Source organism: Amblyomma maculatum, chromosome 3 (genome assembly GCF_055883805.1).
Source record: "Amblyomma maculatum isolate TAMU_Amacu chromosome 3, ASM5588380v1, whole genome shotgun sequence".
NCBI classification, from domain to species: Eukaryota; Metazoa; Arthropoda; class Arachnida; order Ixodida; family Ixodidae; genus Amblyomma; species Amblyomma maculatum.
Genome location: NC_139346.1, coordinates 181,940,998 through 181,960,425, shown reverse-complemented (window position 1 = coordinate 181,960,425; position 19,428 = coordinate 181,940,998). Strand labels below are relative to the sequence as shown.

The 19,428-nt window shown below is 44.3% G+C and overlaps 1 protein-coding gene across 2 annotated transcripts in view; it reads right to left on the bottom strand.

Annotated features, from left to right (window-relative positions):
• Positions 1 to 19,428, bottom strand: part of LOC146197111 (ATP-dependent translocase ABCB1-like) — a 118,973-nt gene that overhangs the window by 2,637 nt on the left and 96,908 nt on the right. For both annotated transcript variants that reach the window (XM_084598854.1, XM_084598855.1), the window contains exons 20-26: positions 17,042 to 17,245; positions 15,435 to 15,535; positions 11,609 to 11,749; positions 10,437 to 10,593; positions 8,205 to 8,399; positions 4,014 to 4,226; positions 2,109 to 2,258 (exon numbers count right to left, since the gene is read on the bottom strand). In XM_084598854.1, coding sequence (XP_084454980.1) covers positions 2,109 to 2,258; positions 4,014 to 4,226; positions 8,205 to 8,399; positions 10,437 to 10,593; positions 11,609 to 11,749; positions 15,435 to 15,535; positions 17,042 to 17,245 — 1,161 coding nt within the window. The remainder of the gene's footprint in view (positions 1 to 2,108; positions 2,259 to 4,013; positions 4,227 to 8,204; positions 8,400 to 10,436; positions 10,594 to 11,608; positions 11,750 to 15,434; positions 15,536 to 17,041; positions 17,246 to 19,428) is intronic.

The window sequence follows — 19,428 nt, the reverse complement described above, 5'->3', positions numbered from 1 at the left end:
GTGTGGACAAAGAGTGAATCGCCCTGTGCTAGGGAGTATCCAAGGAGAGAATATTAAAGCTTACAAATGCAGAAATCATCACACGATGACCAAAAGCTGACGCCATTAAAATGCTGCACCTTTCAAAGCATCTGGCAAGGTCCTATGACTGCACATCCCACTCAGTGGCAAAGAAATGCAACAGAAGCAAGAAATGAGCTGCGCTCACAGATGGTTCCCTGACTGCGGCAAACCGCTGCTCATGCTAAGCAGCAGCTGCACAGTATGTGGATGGGTGTATCTTATAACTATCTCATGCTTTAAATGAATTCGGTTGGACTTTCGACCACTGCACTTTAGGAACAGATGCGTGGTGCAACAACCACAGCAAGGACGCGCAAGTGTACCTCACTATTGCTGAATATCGCATTACACAGTGGTAACCGTCCTGCGAATTTTTTGTAGAGTATAGCCCACAAGCAAGATGTTTGTCCCCAAGGGTGGCGAAACGCGGGCAGCATGAGTAAGGCTCAAATGTCCAGAAACCCCGTGATCCCGAGAAAAACTGCAGATTGAACAATTTGTTACAGAAATAAGTATCAGAAGCATATTCCCATTTTATTTTTATACTACTTCTTTTGAACTTCAGCAGGAATGCAAGCAAGATTGAAAAATGACTAATACATATTTTCTTGCATGAATATAAAGCAAAGGAGGATGCTGAGACTTTGGAAGAATTTGGAAAGAAATAGTATAACAATTATAATGTAACCTCAAAATGTCAGGCTAACCTTAGCCGAAATATGAAAGCAATGGGTACATCAACGTTATTTAAGAAGCAATGACATGCTTCAGATGTTCAAGCCACAATCGAGTGAAGCAAAGCCTCCAATACATTAATGCACACAGCCTCCCAAGCTTCAGCAGTCGCCCTACTACTCGGCATTTTAACTTGTCCAGTCCGGTGCCTGTTCGTTCTTTTCCTTTCCTTACATCAATCCACATACCAAGTCACCTACTCTGAAATTTTGCCGTGCACTTTACCCCTAGGAAGTTGACAAACTGGCTTCTCCTTTTGGCTCGCAAGTATAACAGCAAAAGTCACTTTAGCTACTTTGAAACAGCAAGGTGCAAGAAAAAATAAGAACAATTTATACTGTTTTCATAATTTGTTTCCGAATATATAACACGGGCTGCTTTCTGAAGCAACGTTTTACAACTTCTGTATAATTTTTGTAGAATCCTTGTTCTCAATTTGCAAAATTGAAAATTTCTGCCGCAGAAAGTTAGGGGCTTTGCTGCACGGAGCTAGTGCAAAATGTCAGGGATCACAACTGATAATACAGAGTACCTCAAAAGCGCTCAGCAAGGCAGTAACGTTTGCAGAGCAAGCCACACAATAAAGATAAGCTTAACTATGTTAACAAAAAAATTGTAAACTGGGGTTTAACACCTTGAAGTGACGTCCCTATGACGAACACAATAGTTCGAAGGCTATGGGCTAATATTTTAGACCACCTGGAAGTCTCTAACATATGCTGACATCGCAAAGCATACAGGTGCCCTTCATTGAAATGCAGCCGCTATGGTCGGTATTGCACAAAGGAAGCCTGGCTCGGTAGCCGTACATCAAAGCCACTGGGCCACCACAGCAGGTTTACTGAGAGATTATATATATGAATAAAAAATAGCTTGGCTCAATTTCACAGAAAAATCTCTTAGCTTTTATCAAAGCAGAACAAACAACAAATTTCAAATGACTTCCAGATTCAGAACTGTACTCTGCTTCATATGCTGTACTTTAAGTATGGACAGCAATGCTCCCTTCAATGACTTGTTTCTCACATTACCACCCACCAAGTTTCTTTGAAATTTCTCTCTGTTTCTTTTTTCCACCTGTTATGTGGCACTATTTTGATGCATGTGGCTGTTGCAACATGGCATGCTATCTGGAATGGCAAACAGTCCAGCTGCCAGGACCAGACCGCTGCGCGCCCTTCTGTCGTCATCCCATGTTGTTGTGGTCCTTTGTAACAATAAGGCATGCTGCGTGCTCACAGAGACACCTTTCAGTGTATGACATGCAAGGCTACATGAAGGGTGTTGCCCGCAAAGGCAGTGTGACATACCAGTTCAGCCTCAGCATCGAGGGCAGAAGTGGCCTCGTCCAAAACTAGGATGGCCGGCTTGCGCACCAGCGCCCGCGCAAGTGCCACACGCTGCCGCTGACCCTCAGAGAGCTGCATCATGGCAGAGTCACCCAGAGGAGTATCGTAGCCCTGCAAAGGTTCTCTGCATTACCGTCTGTGTGGAAACGTGTACCGCAATAAACCTAAGCGTGCTCACTATTTCTGTGGACAATGCGGTGGAGTCTCGTTGATAAGATTCTCACAAGGATTGAAAATTTAGGCGTCTTATCCAAAAATCGTATTATTATCTAAAAACGGCCCCAAAAGTAGCGAATGATACATACTTGGCATAAAACTTACTTCTATTACCCCAATTTGAATGGAATTTTTTGCTTCTCAATGCCCAGAAGCAAGCTGGTCTGAAATTGAAAGAAATGAGTCGCTGTTCCATTGCTCAGCTGGACACCCACAATAAAGTTGCAAGGAGCATCTAAAACATGGCTCTCTGCTAACTCCACTGAAAGGGTAGCCTTGGCAGGAAATCTCAGCAAAAGATAAACACATGGAGGTGTTATCTGTATGCAGCATCTTGGCAGGCTGCCAAGGTCAGTGCTGTGGACTGCGACAGCAAGGTCACAAAACAGATGAAGGGGGTCATTAAGTGAGCAAATAGTATTGAAACATTGGCCACAAGCGTTATTGTCATGTCATTGCAGCTGACGTTATCACTGCATGCACTTTTTCATCACGACGATTGTGTTATCCAAAGCCATGTGGAAATATGATCGTATTAGTCATACGAAAATGCATTGCCTCTACAGGGCATCGACCGGGAACAAAATGTTGTATTGTGCTGAAAGAAGTATTAAAAGGGAAGGTAATAAGTGGGATCTTATCAGCGAGATTTCACTCTACATTTAATTTCATTTTATGTAATTTCAGCAATTTTTGACAACGTTGAGCTAAGCACATCTATCCACAGTTGAGCTCCCAGGTTAGGCAGGCGTGGCAGGGCACCGTCGCGACTTAAGTGTTTTCTTCTTTTCTGCTTGCGCATCAACATGGGTTGAGTTGGGGGGGGGAGAAGCAGGCATGATTTTCGATCGCCCATATGTTTGGTGCTAATGAAGCTAGTTTAAAACTTTTTGCATTGCAGAGAGAACTGATGGGATACCAATTGCTTATGCGCATTTTATATTTCTAATAAATAGCTTTTCACGGGCCCTTTAATTATCTCAGGGGGTTGATCTAACAGAGAGCAGGGGAGTAGAGGGAGACAGTGAGATGATAAAAATATGTTTTGTGATAAGAGGTTCATATTGAGATTTTACCATACATGCAATTGTCGACATGCTGTTTCTTAAAGAAAACATAATAGGAGAACAACAAAACAGCTGTCAGCAACGCTTAGCAGACACCAAGGAGGTGTCTGCGTGCAAAACAAAAGAGTGATTTTTTAAGGACAAGTTAGAGCTGCGAAATGATTTAGTTGGCACTGCGAGAAATTTCTTAAAATATACATATTTCTGCCTTAAAATTCCTCATTTATGTTTACCATTTCTTTCTCCTGCCACATATTTTTGCACAACTTGGTATTGGGTACTAAGTCAGCCAAAATTTCTACTAAGCCCAAGGACACCGTGAATATGTCCCATTCAGTGATTAACCAGGCCCTGTCATTTGTTCCTTAAGGGGAATCTGCTGTACGAGAACGCAACTATGCACACTGCCACAAGTGCAGGTGTTGATCCTGACCCTGAAGTTCCAACTCTTATCCTTCATACATTTTATCGCTCTCTAACACAGCAAAAGGCACATCAACAGCCTCAAAGCACTATGCATTGGTAAAGATCACCCACTGTTTCACGAGCGGTTAATTCTGAGCCAGCACTGAGGTGAACGCACCAGTGGTAGTTGGCTGACGAAATCGTGCAGACGTGCAGCACGGGCAGCATCCTCCAGCTCTTCATGGGTGGGCACCCCAGAAGACGGGTCGAGACCGTACACTACGTTCTCCCCGAGGGTGCGATCCATCAGAGAGAGTCGCGGCCCACAGGCCACTACACACTCACGCAGGTATCCCACATTCACTGCACGCACGTCCACATCATCCAGGTACTGCATGTGGCAACAGAGGGAAAATAGGACTTGACTATGGCATGTCAAACTTTACAAATAATTTTTTTCATTAATTCATTTAATTGTCAAGTTAATTCTAGCATCTGTGTTATTTACGTGCATGCCAAAGATGGCGCACAACTAGAAACCCTGCTGATTGTCTTCTTTAGTCTTCAGCAAAAGTCTGTCTCATCTCAGAACATTAACCCAGGCTCTGTATCAGTGCAGGCCGCTTATATCGTAGGTCGTGGAAGCCGCGAAAATACGCACGTAAGTGGTACCACACTATAACCAAAACATTTTTTTTCTCAGGTCAAAACACACACACACCAAATGGGCAGTTTTCCTTTTCAAAAACGTCTTATTAATCAGTGAACGAAATGCAACCATGTCCGCTGCACACTTAGAATAGGCTTAGCATACCGTGTGCAGCATGGGCAAGGAAATTACCGTGACCACCGCCACAGAACTATGCACGTGCTTGTGACCAGTGTGTGTCCAATTCCGCAAAGGCGGTTGCACTGACCTCTGCAGTCTCACTGCATGCAGTATGCTAGAAGAATCACTTGGCTCTTTTGCGTCCCCACAAAGAATGCGAGGCGTCTCGGAACAAGACCTTTTGGTTGGAAAACAAGTCTCGCGAGTCTTGGTGAGGCTGACAGAATAATAATAATAATAATAATAATTGGTTGACAAGAAAGGAAAAGTGCAGTATCTGTCACACTTGTACTGTGGACACCTGAACTGCGTCCGTAGAGGAAGGGAGGAAGGTGGGACTGAAAATGGAGAGATGGGGGAACCATAGTGGAGGGCTACAGAGTAATTTCGACCACCTGGGGATCTTTAACAATATCGCATAGCACACGGATGCCTCTCTGCTTCTTCTCCATCGAAACGCAACTGCTGGCAGTCAGAGGAATCCTCATTTAGTGTTTAGACACTGTTGTGGCAGCCCACGACATCATACTTCGTTTTGCTTCGGCGGGACCGATTCGTCATCGTGAAAATACTGCCTCACACAAATCTTTAGATCGGCGCACGTCACAAAAAGCCAGCCGAGCCTTTGTTCCAGCAGCGCACTGAAGTTTCGCAGTTTGCCGCCTCACGAGAAATGCAGTTCTGCTGTTGCGCGACCAGTCATAACAAGCGTTTCCGCTCACTTTTTGATGAAAAGAGCGATTTGCGAGTGAAGGCGTGGCAAGAAAATGTGGTACAACCCAGATGCACGGAAAGCAGAAAAGCGAAAGAACGATACAGGCAAAACAGCAGCCATTGTGCAATCTTGTGAAAGACAGGAGCAACACATAGAGACTGAAGGAGAGGAAAAGAGCAGCACATGTGTGGAGCATGCACTGCACGAAGTCGCATCCTAAACACACGTGGGGCGATGTGCTGTGCCACACAGGGAAGTCCAATGTCACGCTGTCACCAAGCAGATTTAAAAACAGCACTACAGTGAAAGCTCGTTAATTCGAACCTCGGTAATTCGAATTTTCGGATAATTCGAACTACACTACTTGGTCCGGCCAAGCTCCATAGAGATCTGTGTATAAAAAAGCCCGTTAATTCGAACGCGGGTCGGTTCCGCTACGGATAATTCGAACTACGCGCCGCCGCGTCTGGGCGGCTTGGCACACATCACGCGGCAAAAAAAAAAAAAAAAAGGGGGGGGGGGGGGGGGGTAAAGAAACACCTCCGTGATCCGCAGGCATAATTAGAGGCTGCGCACGTCCAAAACGGGGACAGAATAAGGAATCAAGTAAAACCATGGAAGAGTGGGTAAAACTTAAATGGCGCCATGACCGGCGTGGCGGCCGGCGGCGTTGAAGGGAGGGGACGCGGCCGCGGCAAGGTCAGTGCATGGCCGCGCGGCGGCAGCTGCCTGCTCTCGCTTCTGCGCAACCTCCGTAGCTCGCAACTAAATACTCGTTAATTCCAACCCTGTTAATTTGGAAATAGGGATAAGTACTGTCGGCGCGGTCCCAGCCAATGCCCATAAAAGGCTATGATCTCGGACGGGCACTATGGGTTAAACTTTTTTTTTTTTTTTGCGATAGCCATCCATCCTTCCACCCACCAGTCGTCAACGGAAGCACGCGAGTCAGCCGCGATCATGACGCCAGCTTTTAGCACCGTTCGCTCCGATGATTAGAGTGGCAGTAGACGGGGCGCCCGCCCAAGTCGCTCATAGCATGATAAAGCGAACGTACTGAAAAGGAGGCTTGCACAACCGGATAAGCGCTGGCACTTTGCCAAGTTCGCTTCCCTCCCTGCGGGAGCTAAAGTCAAAAGATAAACACGCCGTTATCGCCGCGCAGCATCTTGGCGCACTGCCAAGAAATGCGTTGTGGACCGTGAAGGCGCGAAACAGAGGGACGCGCTAACGACTGGCGCCTTTATTATTTTTTTTTCTTTCAGATTCGTAGGCACAAATCGGGGCTGGGTGGGTTCATTATGCGAGCGAGTTCGTTACGCGACTAAATACGGTACATTTACCGTAGTACAGACGGTTTTGGCCAGTTTTTTCGAGGCCATTCGATAATTCGAACATCGGGTAATTCGAACATTTTTCCCGGTCCCGTGAAGTTCGAATTAACGAGCTTTTACTGTATAACCAGTGTTTCGCTTTACGCGACTGCATAGTAAGTGGTATGAATTTACATTGAGTCCAATGGTAGACAGACGGCGGCTGGCAAAAACCGTGCTATAACTGTTCCCACGCTATAAGCGGTTATGTTGTAAGTGGTCTTCACTGCTAAACGTGTAAAAGGGAGTGTCAAAAAAGCTTTCCTAGACATGAGAGCAAGAGGGGAAAGTATGGAAAGACGATATGCATACTACGAGAGCAGCCAGTATGTATGGCGTCTGCACCCTAAGCTTGAACGGGCCATGTGCTCAGCGCAGGGCATTTCCCACTCTGCACTTTCATGCCCTGCTGATTGTTTCCTCAACTAAACACTTACATAACATGGCTGCCAAAATAATATATACATATCTCGCCATCTGAGAATAGAACAAACTAGATTCTTCCATCACCCATGCACCGACATTAACAACATTCGCTACAAAGGTCGAAGCCATTATTTCTGCAGAGTAACGCCCTCCGTGATCCCCGAGGGGCTCTGATTATTTTCACTTTTCCCTTACTTGTAGTGTTAAACAGTCACGAGCCCTTGCATAGTCTTGTTTGTCCGCATAGGTTCGAGCATTAATTCTTTAGTACTGATAGTATTATTGTCATATGCTCATCTGATAAAGTTTTGCGCGCCTTGGCGTCTATTTGTTACGTGCATGCTGTTCACTACTAACACTGTTTTATTATTTCTTGTTGATAACCTCTCCAAGAGCTGCTCGTACATTGTCTCTTTTTCCCGACTTAGGCATTACAAATACTAGTACATATTATCGGATTTATTTAGGTATGTGTTATTGTTGCAATGTGCACTTTCCTTGTGTTTTGCATCTAATGTAAATGTTCTGTATGGCCACCTGTTTGGGCCCCATAAGGGAGCCTGCAGTATAGAAATTAAATTATTATATATATATATATATACACATATATAGTAGTCGACTAAAGCCAGTCCTAAATACATCAGACTTTGCATTCCAAAGCGTGCAGTTATTTAAGTTACGGTCATCAGGGTGTCGCGTGACGCACAGCTTTACCTCGCTCTCGGGCATGTCGCTTATCATGACTGACAAAATTCCAGTGGGACGTTCTATTCTGCTGCTGACGGTTGCGTCAAAGGGGAGCGCTCATCGCAAGGCGTTCAAGGAGTAACTCAAGGTGTTCAGGAATAGTGGTGTCCAACATTGGTATTTAGGCTAAGGCCAACAGGGTGACGCATTGTCACTTGTAGGCTGAGGTCTAGCTTTAATTCACTGCACAGGCCCTCATCCATTGCATGAATTTGTGTATATGAACACTATGCAGAAAGGCAGTCAGAAAGGCAGCAAAGAGACTGAAGAATAGCTCACCACTTGCCCACATTGGGGATCGTAGAAGCGGAGGAGAATGTCCACCACAGTGGACTTCCCGCAGCCGCTGGCACCAACCAGTGCCACCATCTCACCAGGGCTTAGCTCAAGGTCAAGCCCCTGGAGCACAGTGACCTGGGGTCGACTTGGGTAGGCAAAGGTGACACCTCGGAGTGACAGCTTGCTTTTTACGTCCTGTGGCATCATTGTGAAAGGGCACAGCATGAACTGACATCATGTCTGCACTTCCCTTGTTATTGCTTTAAAACATACATATATGTACGCATAACTAAAGTCTGCACCAGAATGAAGCAAAGGATAGAAAAAGTAACGGTACATAAATTCCATACACCTGTTATGCTATGATATCTATGGTGATACACCATAGTACTGATGAGCTTTTCTATAACATCACTTGATCTAACACCATGGCATTAAGTGTTATAGTGCTTAATGTTTGCTAGTGCTTGTCACCCGTTTGGTTGGCAGCCCATGAGTGCGCCACTGTGCAGTAATTTATAAGTGTGTCAGAGAAAATAGGTGGCCTGAAAAAGGTTTTAGATAGGTCCGAAACTTGCTGCATATTTGATACCTATTTGTAAATTTTGTCCACAGCAATAAACGGTCAGTGCGCGTTACTATTGAAAAGGACTCTTGCTAGGTTTCAAACACATTAAAGCAGATTTATTAGTATAAAACTAGGTGTGTGTGAATATTGAAATTTTAGAATATGAATCAAATACAAATATTAGAAAAAAAAATGCGTTCAAATATCGAATAGAGTATAGAATATCCGATCAGTGGAAAAAATCAAAAATTAAAAAATAGCAAACACTCTTTACTTTGTTTATTTCAGAATTCAAATAGTACTGGCAAGTAAAATTAAATTAAAATTAAATTGCACACAAGTACCCAAATGAAAACTCCAGTATAAATTTTATACAGGACTTCGCATACCAGTTCTCTGTACGGGAAGGACCTGCATAAAATCGGGTGAAGATTTCATAATGCTGATGAATACAGTAAACTCTCGTTAATTCAATCTTCAAGGGGCCTGAAACGGTGTCAAAATTAACTGAAAGCTCGAATTATTAAATGGACTTGAAAAAACTGCCACAAACTTTTTGTTTCACCATGCAGTCATGCATTGTGGTGACGCACACAGTGCGGGGAATTTGCTGTGAGAAAATTCTCTGTGCATTCAGAAATTTTACAAATATTTGGAAATTTCGAATGTCTGTTTTTCCAATACAAATACCAATCGAATAAGAAACATATGATTTATTCGAAATTTCGAATATTCGTACACTCATATTTTTATTTTTCACTGCTGTTCCACCTGCATTGTACCTGGATATGTGTTCTGTCAGGTCTGTACTGTTCACACAACTCTTATCCCAATTTTGTATACCTTCCCATGAACCACACCTTTTGCCATGCTTTGCACAAAGGTTTCTGTAGCACTTTTCAATAGTATTCCACTTTTAAGAAGCCTACATCTAGTCCTGCAGTCTCTTTTTTGAACCTACCATTCAATGCTTGCCTTATGAGCTTTAACTAGTGAACTCTTAGTTATTCATAAAAATTATTACTTTTCTTGCACTTTTATAGCTATCACCAATTAAAGGGTACTAGCGAACAGTTTTACTGCACCACCCGTGTGCCCACACTTGATATATTTTATACACAAAGACTGTACCTGCCTGCAAAGCCTTGATATTGCCACGAACCATTCAGATCTTTATTTGTTCAATTATTTGACAGCCGTCGGCATGCGGCCTTATCCCTCTGATTATGGCATGCGGATCGGTTCTGTATTCTTTGTTTCTTCATGCTCGCTGTCGCGAGATGCAGCTTTATCAGATTATTTGTCGCGCAAGATACGCCGAGATGTGTCTCGAAGATTTCAGCCACTCGCATATGTTTCTGCAATGCTCTAGGTTGTGCTAGTCCCCGTTTGCGGCTTTATCTCGACCTTTCTTGGCCGCCTTTAAACTAAACGTTGACGGTGTGACGGGCATTCTTAGTTCGACGACCGACGAGTATGTTTGCTGTTATTGCCGCCGCCAATTAGCTTAGTTCTTTTACGGCAGGTCAGCCCAATAAAGTTTCATTCAAGTGCAACGCCAGTGTCTTCATTTGGGGCTACTCGGCTTGTCACCACTATGTGACAATATGCAGCGATCGAATTTGAAAGTACTACAGTGATCATTCCTTTTGGGTTACACTCACCGGCCGCATGCCACCATCTGAGTAGCCATCAATCTCCGACTCGGCTTCAAGGAGGTTAAACACCAGTCCAGCTGAAAGTCTAGCCCTGAGGTAGTCGGGCAGCATGGAGGTCCACTGCCCTACAGACACCGCGCTGAATGCCATGGTGAAGAACACCCTGGAACATGGAACACACACGATGTCACAGTGAGAAATGTTTTGAAAAGGCTGTTGGTTGCTAGCGATGTGAAGACAAGCCACCTACTGTGACAGTCAGAAATTTAAAAATGCAACTCGTGTACAGAAGACAGTTGTTTATGCTCATGAGACAAGAAACCACCGAAGCAAGAGAAACTGGGCACCTGCCGTGAGGCAACAGCGTCGAAAGTGCGACAGACACTATGGAAAATAGAAAGACAACTATTCCGTGCACTTGCAATGTATTTACGGTGATCGTTCTTACAATATCGCAATTTTTTGATGTCTTACGCCTAAAAACCCACCTGTGGCTTGCAAAATCCTTCAAATGACTGAGGGGTGTATTTGATTGTTTCAAAAACTTGGCTTTCAAAATTTTTGCAGTTTGATAAACAAATCCTAGCTCCACAGCAGCATCCATATGGTGCAGTGATATCTGTCACTCTAAAACAATAATATGGATTCCAGCTTCAGTTGATATATCAACCTCCTGAATAAAATTCTAACGAGGGGGTGAATGCAAAGCTGTATTGCTGGACAAACCTAATAAATGCAGCACAAATACTATTTATAGTTAGATGGCAGTGACTGCTCCATCCAGGCAAAGGAAAGAAGGGAGGGGGGCACTAGTGCTAACTCATGCTCTGTCACATCAGTCATAATGATCCTTTATATTTTTTTCACTGGGGATGCATAATCGAGATTCCACAGTGTGCAGTAACTCATTTAGTGAATTTGTGAAACTCCAGCTTGCTGTTGCCTTCAGAATCGTATAGCCTAACTCAAGTTGAGGACAAGTGAAAAACTAGAGAAACACAAGTGCTACCTTCCACATTTTCATTTTTTGCTATCTTCCAGCAGTTTATTGTGTTTATTGTGAAATTCGAAAGTAGCAATCATGAGTCTTATCTTTTTCATGTCCTTGCCCCGAGTTACACTATAATTATGAAGTTCTGTTACATCAACCACACAGTGTACGGTGTACCATTGCCCACCTGTAAACATTCGTGGCATCCATCTCTCCTCTAGTGACGAGAAAGGCGCCCAGGCGGAAGGCACAGCCATACACAAGAAACATGACTCCTTGTGAAAAGGCAAAGGAGAGTGCAAACAGGATGCTCCGTTTCCTTGATTCTCTGCGGAAAGCCAGACACAAGAAGAAAGAGGTGACCATGAGTGACAAGAAGCCTCACGCAAGGTGCAATTTATGCACTCAGGTTTGCAATTACAATGGATTCTCTGTAATTCGACCTCGCTTAATTCAAACTTCCGTTTATCTGAAATGTTGCTTTTGTCCCATCAACATCGAGCTTACCGAGAAGGCTCCCTAAATATTCGCGTAATTTAGATAAAGTTTTGGCTGCTTTAAGTTGATTTAAACAACAGTACACTGTAGAAGAGAGATGCAAGTTATAATCATTATAAAAATGTTATCATCACGCAAACATCAGCTGATTATAAAAATTTTGGATAGTTGCCTCTCAGGTGCTTTCAGCTTTCGTGTCGTTAGCACATAAAATATATTATATATAGCCAGTGAGGCAGCATTTTTAATTCAAGATGCTTGACATAAGCATAGTGAAAAAGGGAGAGGAGACATGGGAGAAAGTTTGAAGAAGGAGTGTAGACTTGTTTATGAAGTGATTGTCCAGTGTCCACTTGTGATAGTCGCATTCAAGGCCCCATCGCAAACCTACTTTCCTTGGGCAGCACTTCTCAAAGAGGTCGTACCTGTGCAAGTCCACAACAGGTGCTTCATATTGCACAGTTCCGGTAAAACTGGAACTGTGTGATATGTTGCAGCTTAATTAAAAGAACCGAGAACTATTAGTGACAACGATGGATTAACATTCAGCCAGGCTCATGATGACCTGTTATGAATGGATTTTCTTTTCCCTATTAATCTGCTTTGGAAACAACTTTCTTTTTATTTGTTGACTTTTGCAAATTGTTTGCAAACGTCAACATTGCAAATGGCCAACTCGGATACAAGTAAAAACAGTAATGCACACAAGTCAGCCAGCCACTTAGCTTAAGGCACCGCAGCTGAGCACCAAGGCCTGATGGTCTATAATAGATGAGCCCAAACTTCTTCAAATACAGTGAACGCTCGATAATTCAAATTTTCGGATAATTCGAACTGCACTACTTGGCCCTGCCAAGATCTATAGAATATCCACAGAAGTCCAAAAAGCGTGGTAAATTTAATGCGAGTTGATATCACCAAAGACAGTTCAAACTACGTGCCACTGATGTCTTGCATGCGACCAAAAAGACACTCTCGCACCATAGATATGAGTTTGTGCACCTCCAAAATGGGGAGAGAAGATAAAACAATGAAAAACTATAAAAGACTGGGTAAAACCCAACCAGCACGATGAGCGGCGTGGTTGCTGGTGGTGCCGAAGGGTAGGTAAGGGTTTGATGGCCATGGTGGCGGCTGCCTGCTCTCTGTTCCCCGTGACCTCCGAGACTTGCAACTAGATGTTTAATTCGACCCCGTCAATTCGGAAACACGAAAAACCTCTTACTGTCGGCACAGTCCCAGTCAGCTCCATGTAACGCTCTAGCATCAGGCGGGCACTACGGGTCTTGCAGCAGTGAGGCCACATCCAGGTACGATTGGTACAGTAAGCAACCATAAAAAAAAATTATGGGAGAAACTTAAGCTCCGCCTTTAAGGGTATGACGCGATAGTGTAGACTATCACCTGGCTTCAAACGGGCAGCTTTAAGTCCAGCTTTCCACCTGAACATGCCTGTGTGGCATAGGGGTAACATGTCTGACTCAGAATGCAAGGGTCCTGACAAGATGATTCTGATATCACCCTTTCATATGAAAGGAGAGGCTCGAGTTGGCTGCTCCTGCCAAACGTAATGTCAAGCTATCGTACATCCAATCAGTGTGCTGCCATATCAGCTGTCAGCTACCACCTGCTATTGCCATGCTCATGATTTTTCGCTCACAAAGCCAATGCCGATGACACCAACGTTGACAACGGCGGATTTTCTGGTGAACGGGACCTTTTAATGCTATGGCGTTAAAATAGCAACCCTCAAACCTGGACTTCATGCTGTGGAGTTGACCACGCAAATATGACGTGTGCGCAATGGCAAAGCATGATGAAACAGGTTTTGCTTTTGCGAGCTTTGCGCCCTTTGCTCTAGCCTGCAGCGACTGGCCACACGTCAGCCAGCTAACCGATCGCAGTTGAGCGGCGTTTCGTATGATCACTGGCGGTACTGGGAATTTTGCATGCTTCAATCCGCATAGTTTTTCTACTGCCCCGAAAATGTGTGTTCATCTAGTGCCATTCAGAGCATCCTGTGATGAAATTTCACACATAAAACAAGCTGCTTGTGAGGGGGCCCCGCTGCTATAGCCACGTCGCACCTTGAAGCATGCCGGGAAGGCCCTCACTTTTTTTGAACAGTTCTCCTTTGATGATACCGAGAGTGTGCGTGCAATAAAGCACCAATAAAAAGACAAAAAAAAGACATTCCCGCGCTGGTCTCACCTAAAAACAGGCGAACGTCGCTCAAATTTTCATCAAATAAATTTACCGTAACACAAGTGGTTCTCGTCAGTTTTTTCGAGGCCATTTGATAATTCGAACTTTGGATAATTTGACCTTTCATTTCGGTCCATGGTGTTCAAACTACCGAGGTTTTACTGTATGTTCTAATCCACGAGCTGCTGCATTCTGCTGTTCATTTAACAATATCTCCATCATGCTCTAACTCAATCTGTAACATGGAGGTTGTCAGGCCAAATAACACCAGCGACAGTGCTGTGACTGGCAGACTGTGCACGAACAGACACTGCCGTTAAAGTCACCCACTGTTCACTCTTGTTGTCACAGATAGAAACACTATTTGGCAACGAAATGGCTGTGAGTAGAAAATGGCAGGTATGTCCACTAAAGAACAGAGCTGTGTGCAAATGCGTGCTGCCTGGAGCCATGAGGTGTCATATCATTTGCTTACAGTGCACTTGAGGCACTAAATGCTCAAAAACAATGACTACCTGTCACATATAACCATCCCCTATTTTTGACAGGGTGCCTTGATGTACTTCGTTTGCTTATACATAAGTAAGACTTCCATGTTGTGTCATGCTAATGCTCAAGTTGGTATGCGACATATTTCTGTTATACGCAACGTAAATTATATGGTGTTGAGTAAATTATTTTCCACAGTGGTAATGCAGTTCAGCATTTGTACTATATGTACATTTATACCTTTACATACCCTTCACTGTTTGGCAGAGATGGGAGCATGACATTTGAAATATTGAAAAAGGCCCATAGTTCACGAGGCCAGTTAACTATCTCACAAGGTGTGCAGACTCCCTCACTACTGCCTCGGTATCTTAAAATGCAAATCGTCTAAAATGTCACCAGCTTCACAGCTGTTGCCATAACCACATGCTTGTTTAGTACCTGCAAGCCCGTTATTGTCTCTGATAGAGTCCACAAGTATGGTTACTATACAGCAATGCCAGCTCAAGTATGTAACTAATGTTCAAATTTGAAAATAATTTTAATTTGCAGTCTCTGACGTTCAGATTTATCTGAACTTCATGATCCCCCCACCTTAATTCATGGACAACTATGCATGCCATTGATTGCACACTCCAATATCTTTCCCACACTTTCTCTACTTTCACCAATTTCCAGCCTTGGAACAGCTTGCTATAAAGCTGGCTCAGTCTAATAAATAAATGTAGTCTGAAAGGAACTCATGCAAGACTGACATCTGCAATAAGTAAATTCTGAAAGAGAAAAAAACAAAAAGGATGTTTTTTTGGCATCCAACTCACATAAATGGCACGAGGAGGTGGCTGACAAAGAGGCCGAAGAAAGTGGGCTCCAGGTTTAACTCTTGGACAGTCCTGATGTTCTCTATGCTCTCTGTGCTTACCTGTGGGCAAAAGAAAAGCAGTAATGAGTGCTAAAAAATGGCGGTACATGCTTTCAAGATTGCCAAAACAGCAATGCTATGAACGCAGCCTCCAGGAAACGTGGGCAGTGGACAAACAAAGTTCTGTTTGTTATTATTATTGATACAGCACTTGAGAAATCATCTTCAAACCTCCCGCCAAACAACATTCGTCCCCTCTTTTCCTGTGACAGAGTTGTTGTAAACAGCACGAGATGGCGCCACCGGTGCCATCGCTGGGGGCAGCAGCTCGTCTTGCATTCACACCACCACATACGATGGGAACATTCGACTTCTGATCGAATCAGGCAATATACCAAACAAAGTTGATATTGCCATTTCTGTGCGAAATTTGAGCTTCGAGGATTCCGCGGTATAGCTGCGAGAATAATCCTATATCGTGCCGGTAATTGTGCAACGTGCTGTAGGAGAAATATGGATTTGTTCTCAGGAAGTCTGCGTAAAGTAGTGGTTAGCGCGCTTGACTAAGGCAAGGTTCGAGTAGTTCGAGTCCTGGCGTGGACACAGTTCACTTACTTTTCTTATTTTCTTTCTCACTCATGACACATCCTGCCCCAGCACACGGTGGCACACCCTGTCCATGCCACTTATGAGGAAAGAAATGTTCGCATTAATGAGTCATAAGAGGTGGCCTTGTGGTAGAGCATCTGCCTCGCATTTGGGAGGTGCCAGGTTCAATTCCTGGTGCCGCCAGGTACCCACCCACCGGTTTTTCAATGGGTACAAGATTTCCGTCGGCCTGGTGCTCGGCTCTTCTGGGGGGAAAATGCTTGGGAAAGGGGTCGTGAACAAAAAGTCATGGATAAAATTTGCGCCGATGAATCAGTGATTCGTTCTATTATCGGATAACCATAAGTCCGCCTCACGAGGCAGAAGCCCTTCTTGGCCCACGACCCCTTTAACAAGCATTGCACCCCAGAAGAGCCGAGGAACAGGGCAGGGGAAATCTTGTACCCACTGAAAACTGGAGGCACCAGGGATCGAACCTGGTACCTCCCCAATGCGAGGTGGATGTTGTACCACAAGGCCACACAAAAGCTACAGAAAGTGCCTTATTGAGTTGATGGTTAACTCATTAATGACCTTTAGGTTCTAATAACAAGGCCTACAACCATTTAGAATGTCTTCGCTAGAGAGGCTGAATCATTGAGGCCAAGCTTTTCTGTGAATCAAGGCATACTGTTCACATCAATTCCACCTTCTCCACTTTTTCGTTTTCTTATAATCTGGCTCAGACTGTCGGTAGGCGTACTGCTTCAATACGGACCTCATTTTTAAAGGAAATATACGAGTTTAATGTTCAAATGCAGCAATACAGCTCAAAGTGCGAGTAAAAATGGGAAGTAAAACAGCCACACCCACAACAGCAGGTTCTGCATTGCACAAGTATACACCCCAGAGCACACTGTGCCATGTGCTTGATTATCAAGCAAGAGGGCAACCGTGCATGGAACGTAATTCACCCACCTGAACGGCATGACTCATGAGGTGTGCATCCCGGCGCTGGGAGGCCTTCTCAACCCGCAGCTGCAGACCACCTGCCAGAGCCAGGATGGGAACGATGGCCACCAGGGCCAAGGCCAGCTTCCAGCCAAAGGCGAAGGCTAACGTCAGGCTCGTGCCAAGGGTCACCAATGCTGTGAACATCACAGCCAGGCGATAGCCGGCGGCCTGTGCAAACACAGTGCACCAATGTCAGCAGTCAGCAAGAGACAGTGTCATCACGTGCTCTGCTTCTATTCAATAGCTTTGAGACAAGCATAGTAAAATCGTATGTCAAAACATAATGACAAGACTGTTTGTTGACAGCGATGCCTGTAGCATCTGTCTGTCATGATGGCCAATGAATCAGTTGAAATGTATGGCGACACCTTAAATGAGCAAGGTATAAGGCTACAGTTTGCTACTGGCAACTGCCAGCTCTGTTTGTCATTTTCACTGCCACACAGTTTCTTCCTTGTTTTGTAGGCACGAGTTCACCCTGTAAACAACACCTTCATACTCTTCATCCTTTCTTTGTTAGTGTGCTGTCACCACCATGTGACAGTACTGAAGACTGAAACACTGAAGACGACAATGGTCAAAATGCAGGAAATTTATTTTTGCATGTGGCCATATCAAGTTCAAGAGATAAACAGTGCTCATAAATGAGTTCGTTGAAAAGCACAGCTCCTAAGCATTCCAAGGCATGAGAACATATGAACATCTATTAGCAGATGCCACCATTGCTCAGCTGGTTCAGCATCATTTGCAGTATGGAGAGGACATGAGTTTGGGTCCTGCTGGTGGCACACTGTTGTCTTTTCTTGTACTTTCCATTAAGCTGTCTTCCATCTAGAGAGTGATTATGCAACCACTTTTCCACTTTAACACCACGGATAAAAACTCTGGGACGAGATAGCGTAGGTTACTACCTAACACATAAAGCCCATTTTAACCAAGCTGTATGAGCATGCCTGCGTGGCCTATATGAGCAGTGCACCTGACTTGGCATCCAAGAGTGCTAGAAGGTTGATTCTTATTCCATCTTCCCACCTCAAATGAGCAACGCGAGTTAGCATACCCTCCCAACTTTCTGTTATTATATAATCTTACTAAGTTGCACAAACCACAGATCAACCATGTCAGTTGCCAAAGGCATACCCGTGATTTTCCGCTGACAATGCAGACGCCGACACCGATGCCGGATTTTCTGTGCAATAGGATCTTTAAAGCTGTGGTGTTAGAAAAAAAAAAAAACATCTGATACTAAAAAGCTACGACAAAAGTTGGATTTACCTTGTATGATAACTTTGATGCTTCTACTATAATGAATGCTTTTACTCTAGGCCGCGGCTTACATACATGGCAAATTTTCTGGAGGGTGAAAATGGACGGCGCTTGTGGAGGGTGGAGGCTTTTCTTGCCAAGGCTCTGCACAGATGATGCTGGCTTTTTCACCAAGCATCAGTGGTACCACTAATTCAGTCAAATCCCATTAAGCTTTCTTTGGCTTCTTGATACATATATAGTAGACTGGTTTTAAGATGAACTTGAAAGGACCATGAGAATGTGTTTGCCTATCAGAAGTTAACCGTATCAGAAGTGCCTCAAAACAGATAAGTACAACCTCGTTAATTCGAAGTCATCGGGACCGCGAGAAATCTTCGAATTAAGCGGGTTTTCGAATTAACCGAACACACCAAGAAATAAGACTTAGGCAAAAAAATTCGTTGCAGGAACGTGTTACCTTTATTCGGCATATTTTGAATTACTACTGAAAGTAATCAGAGATGCTGGTTTGCCGCGTCCGGTAGTTTGCGGCTCCTAAGGTCATGCTCTCGAGTTGGTCAAATAGACGAAACATCTCTGAACTTCCACCACGGCACTCAACAAAACTGCGGATAACGTTCAGCGATCCGATAACTTCACCAAGAGCAGGTGCTCGGGGAGGCTCGTCGGTGTCGTCGTCGCTATCGTCGCTGTCATCGCGCATGTGCATACCAGCTGTGATCTCACTCTCCAAGTCAGAGTAGCCAGTCTGCTCTTCGCTCTCAATGTTGATATACTCGGCGAAGCCGACTGCGTTGGACTCATCCTCTGCGCAGAGCGCATTGATGCCGAACAGCACAGTAATCCTGTCCTTGGCCTGTTTCCTACCCTTGATGGCGGTGTTCTTCACTGCGAATGTTTTTGTTGGCAGCATCTTATAAACAAGTGCAGCCTCGTCAAGGTTGTAAACGTCGTCTGCACCATACTCGCTAAGCAGCGGCGCCAATGTGTGGTTTCTCCAATCCTCGACAACGCTCTCGTTAGTGCTGTCACTCTCACCACAGACGGTGAGAAAGGTTAAATTATTGCGTTCTTTAAAACGG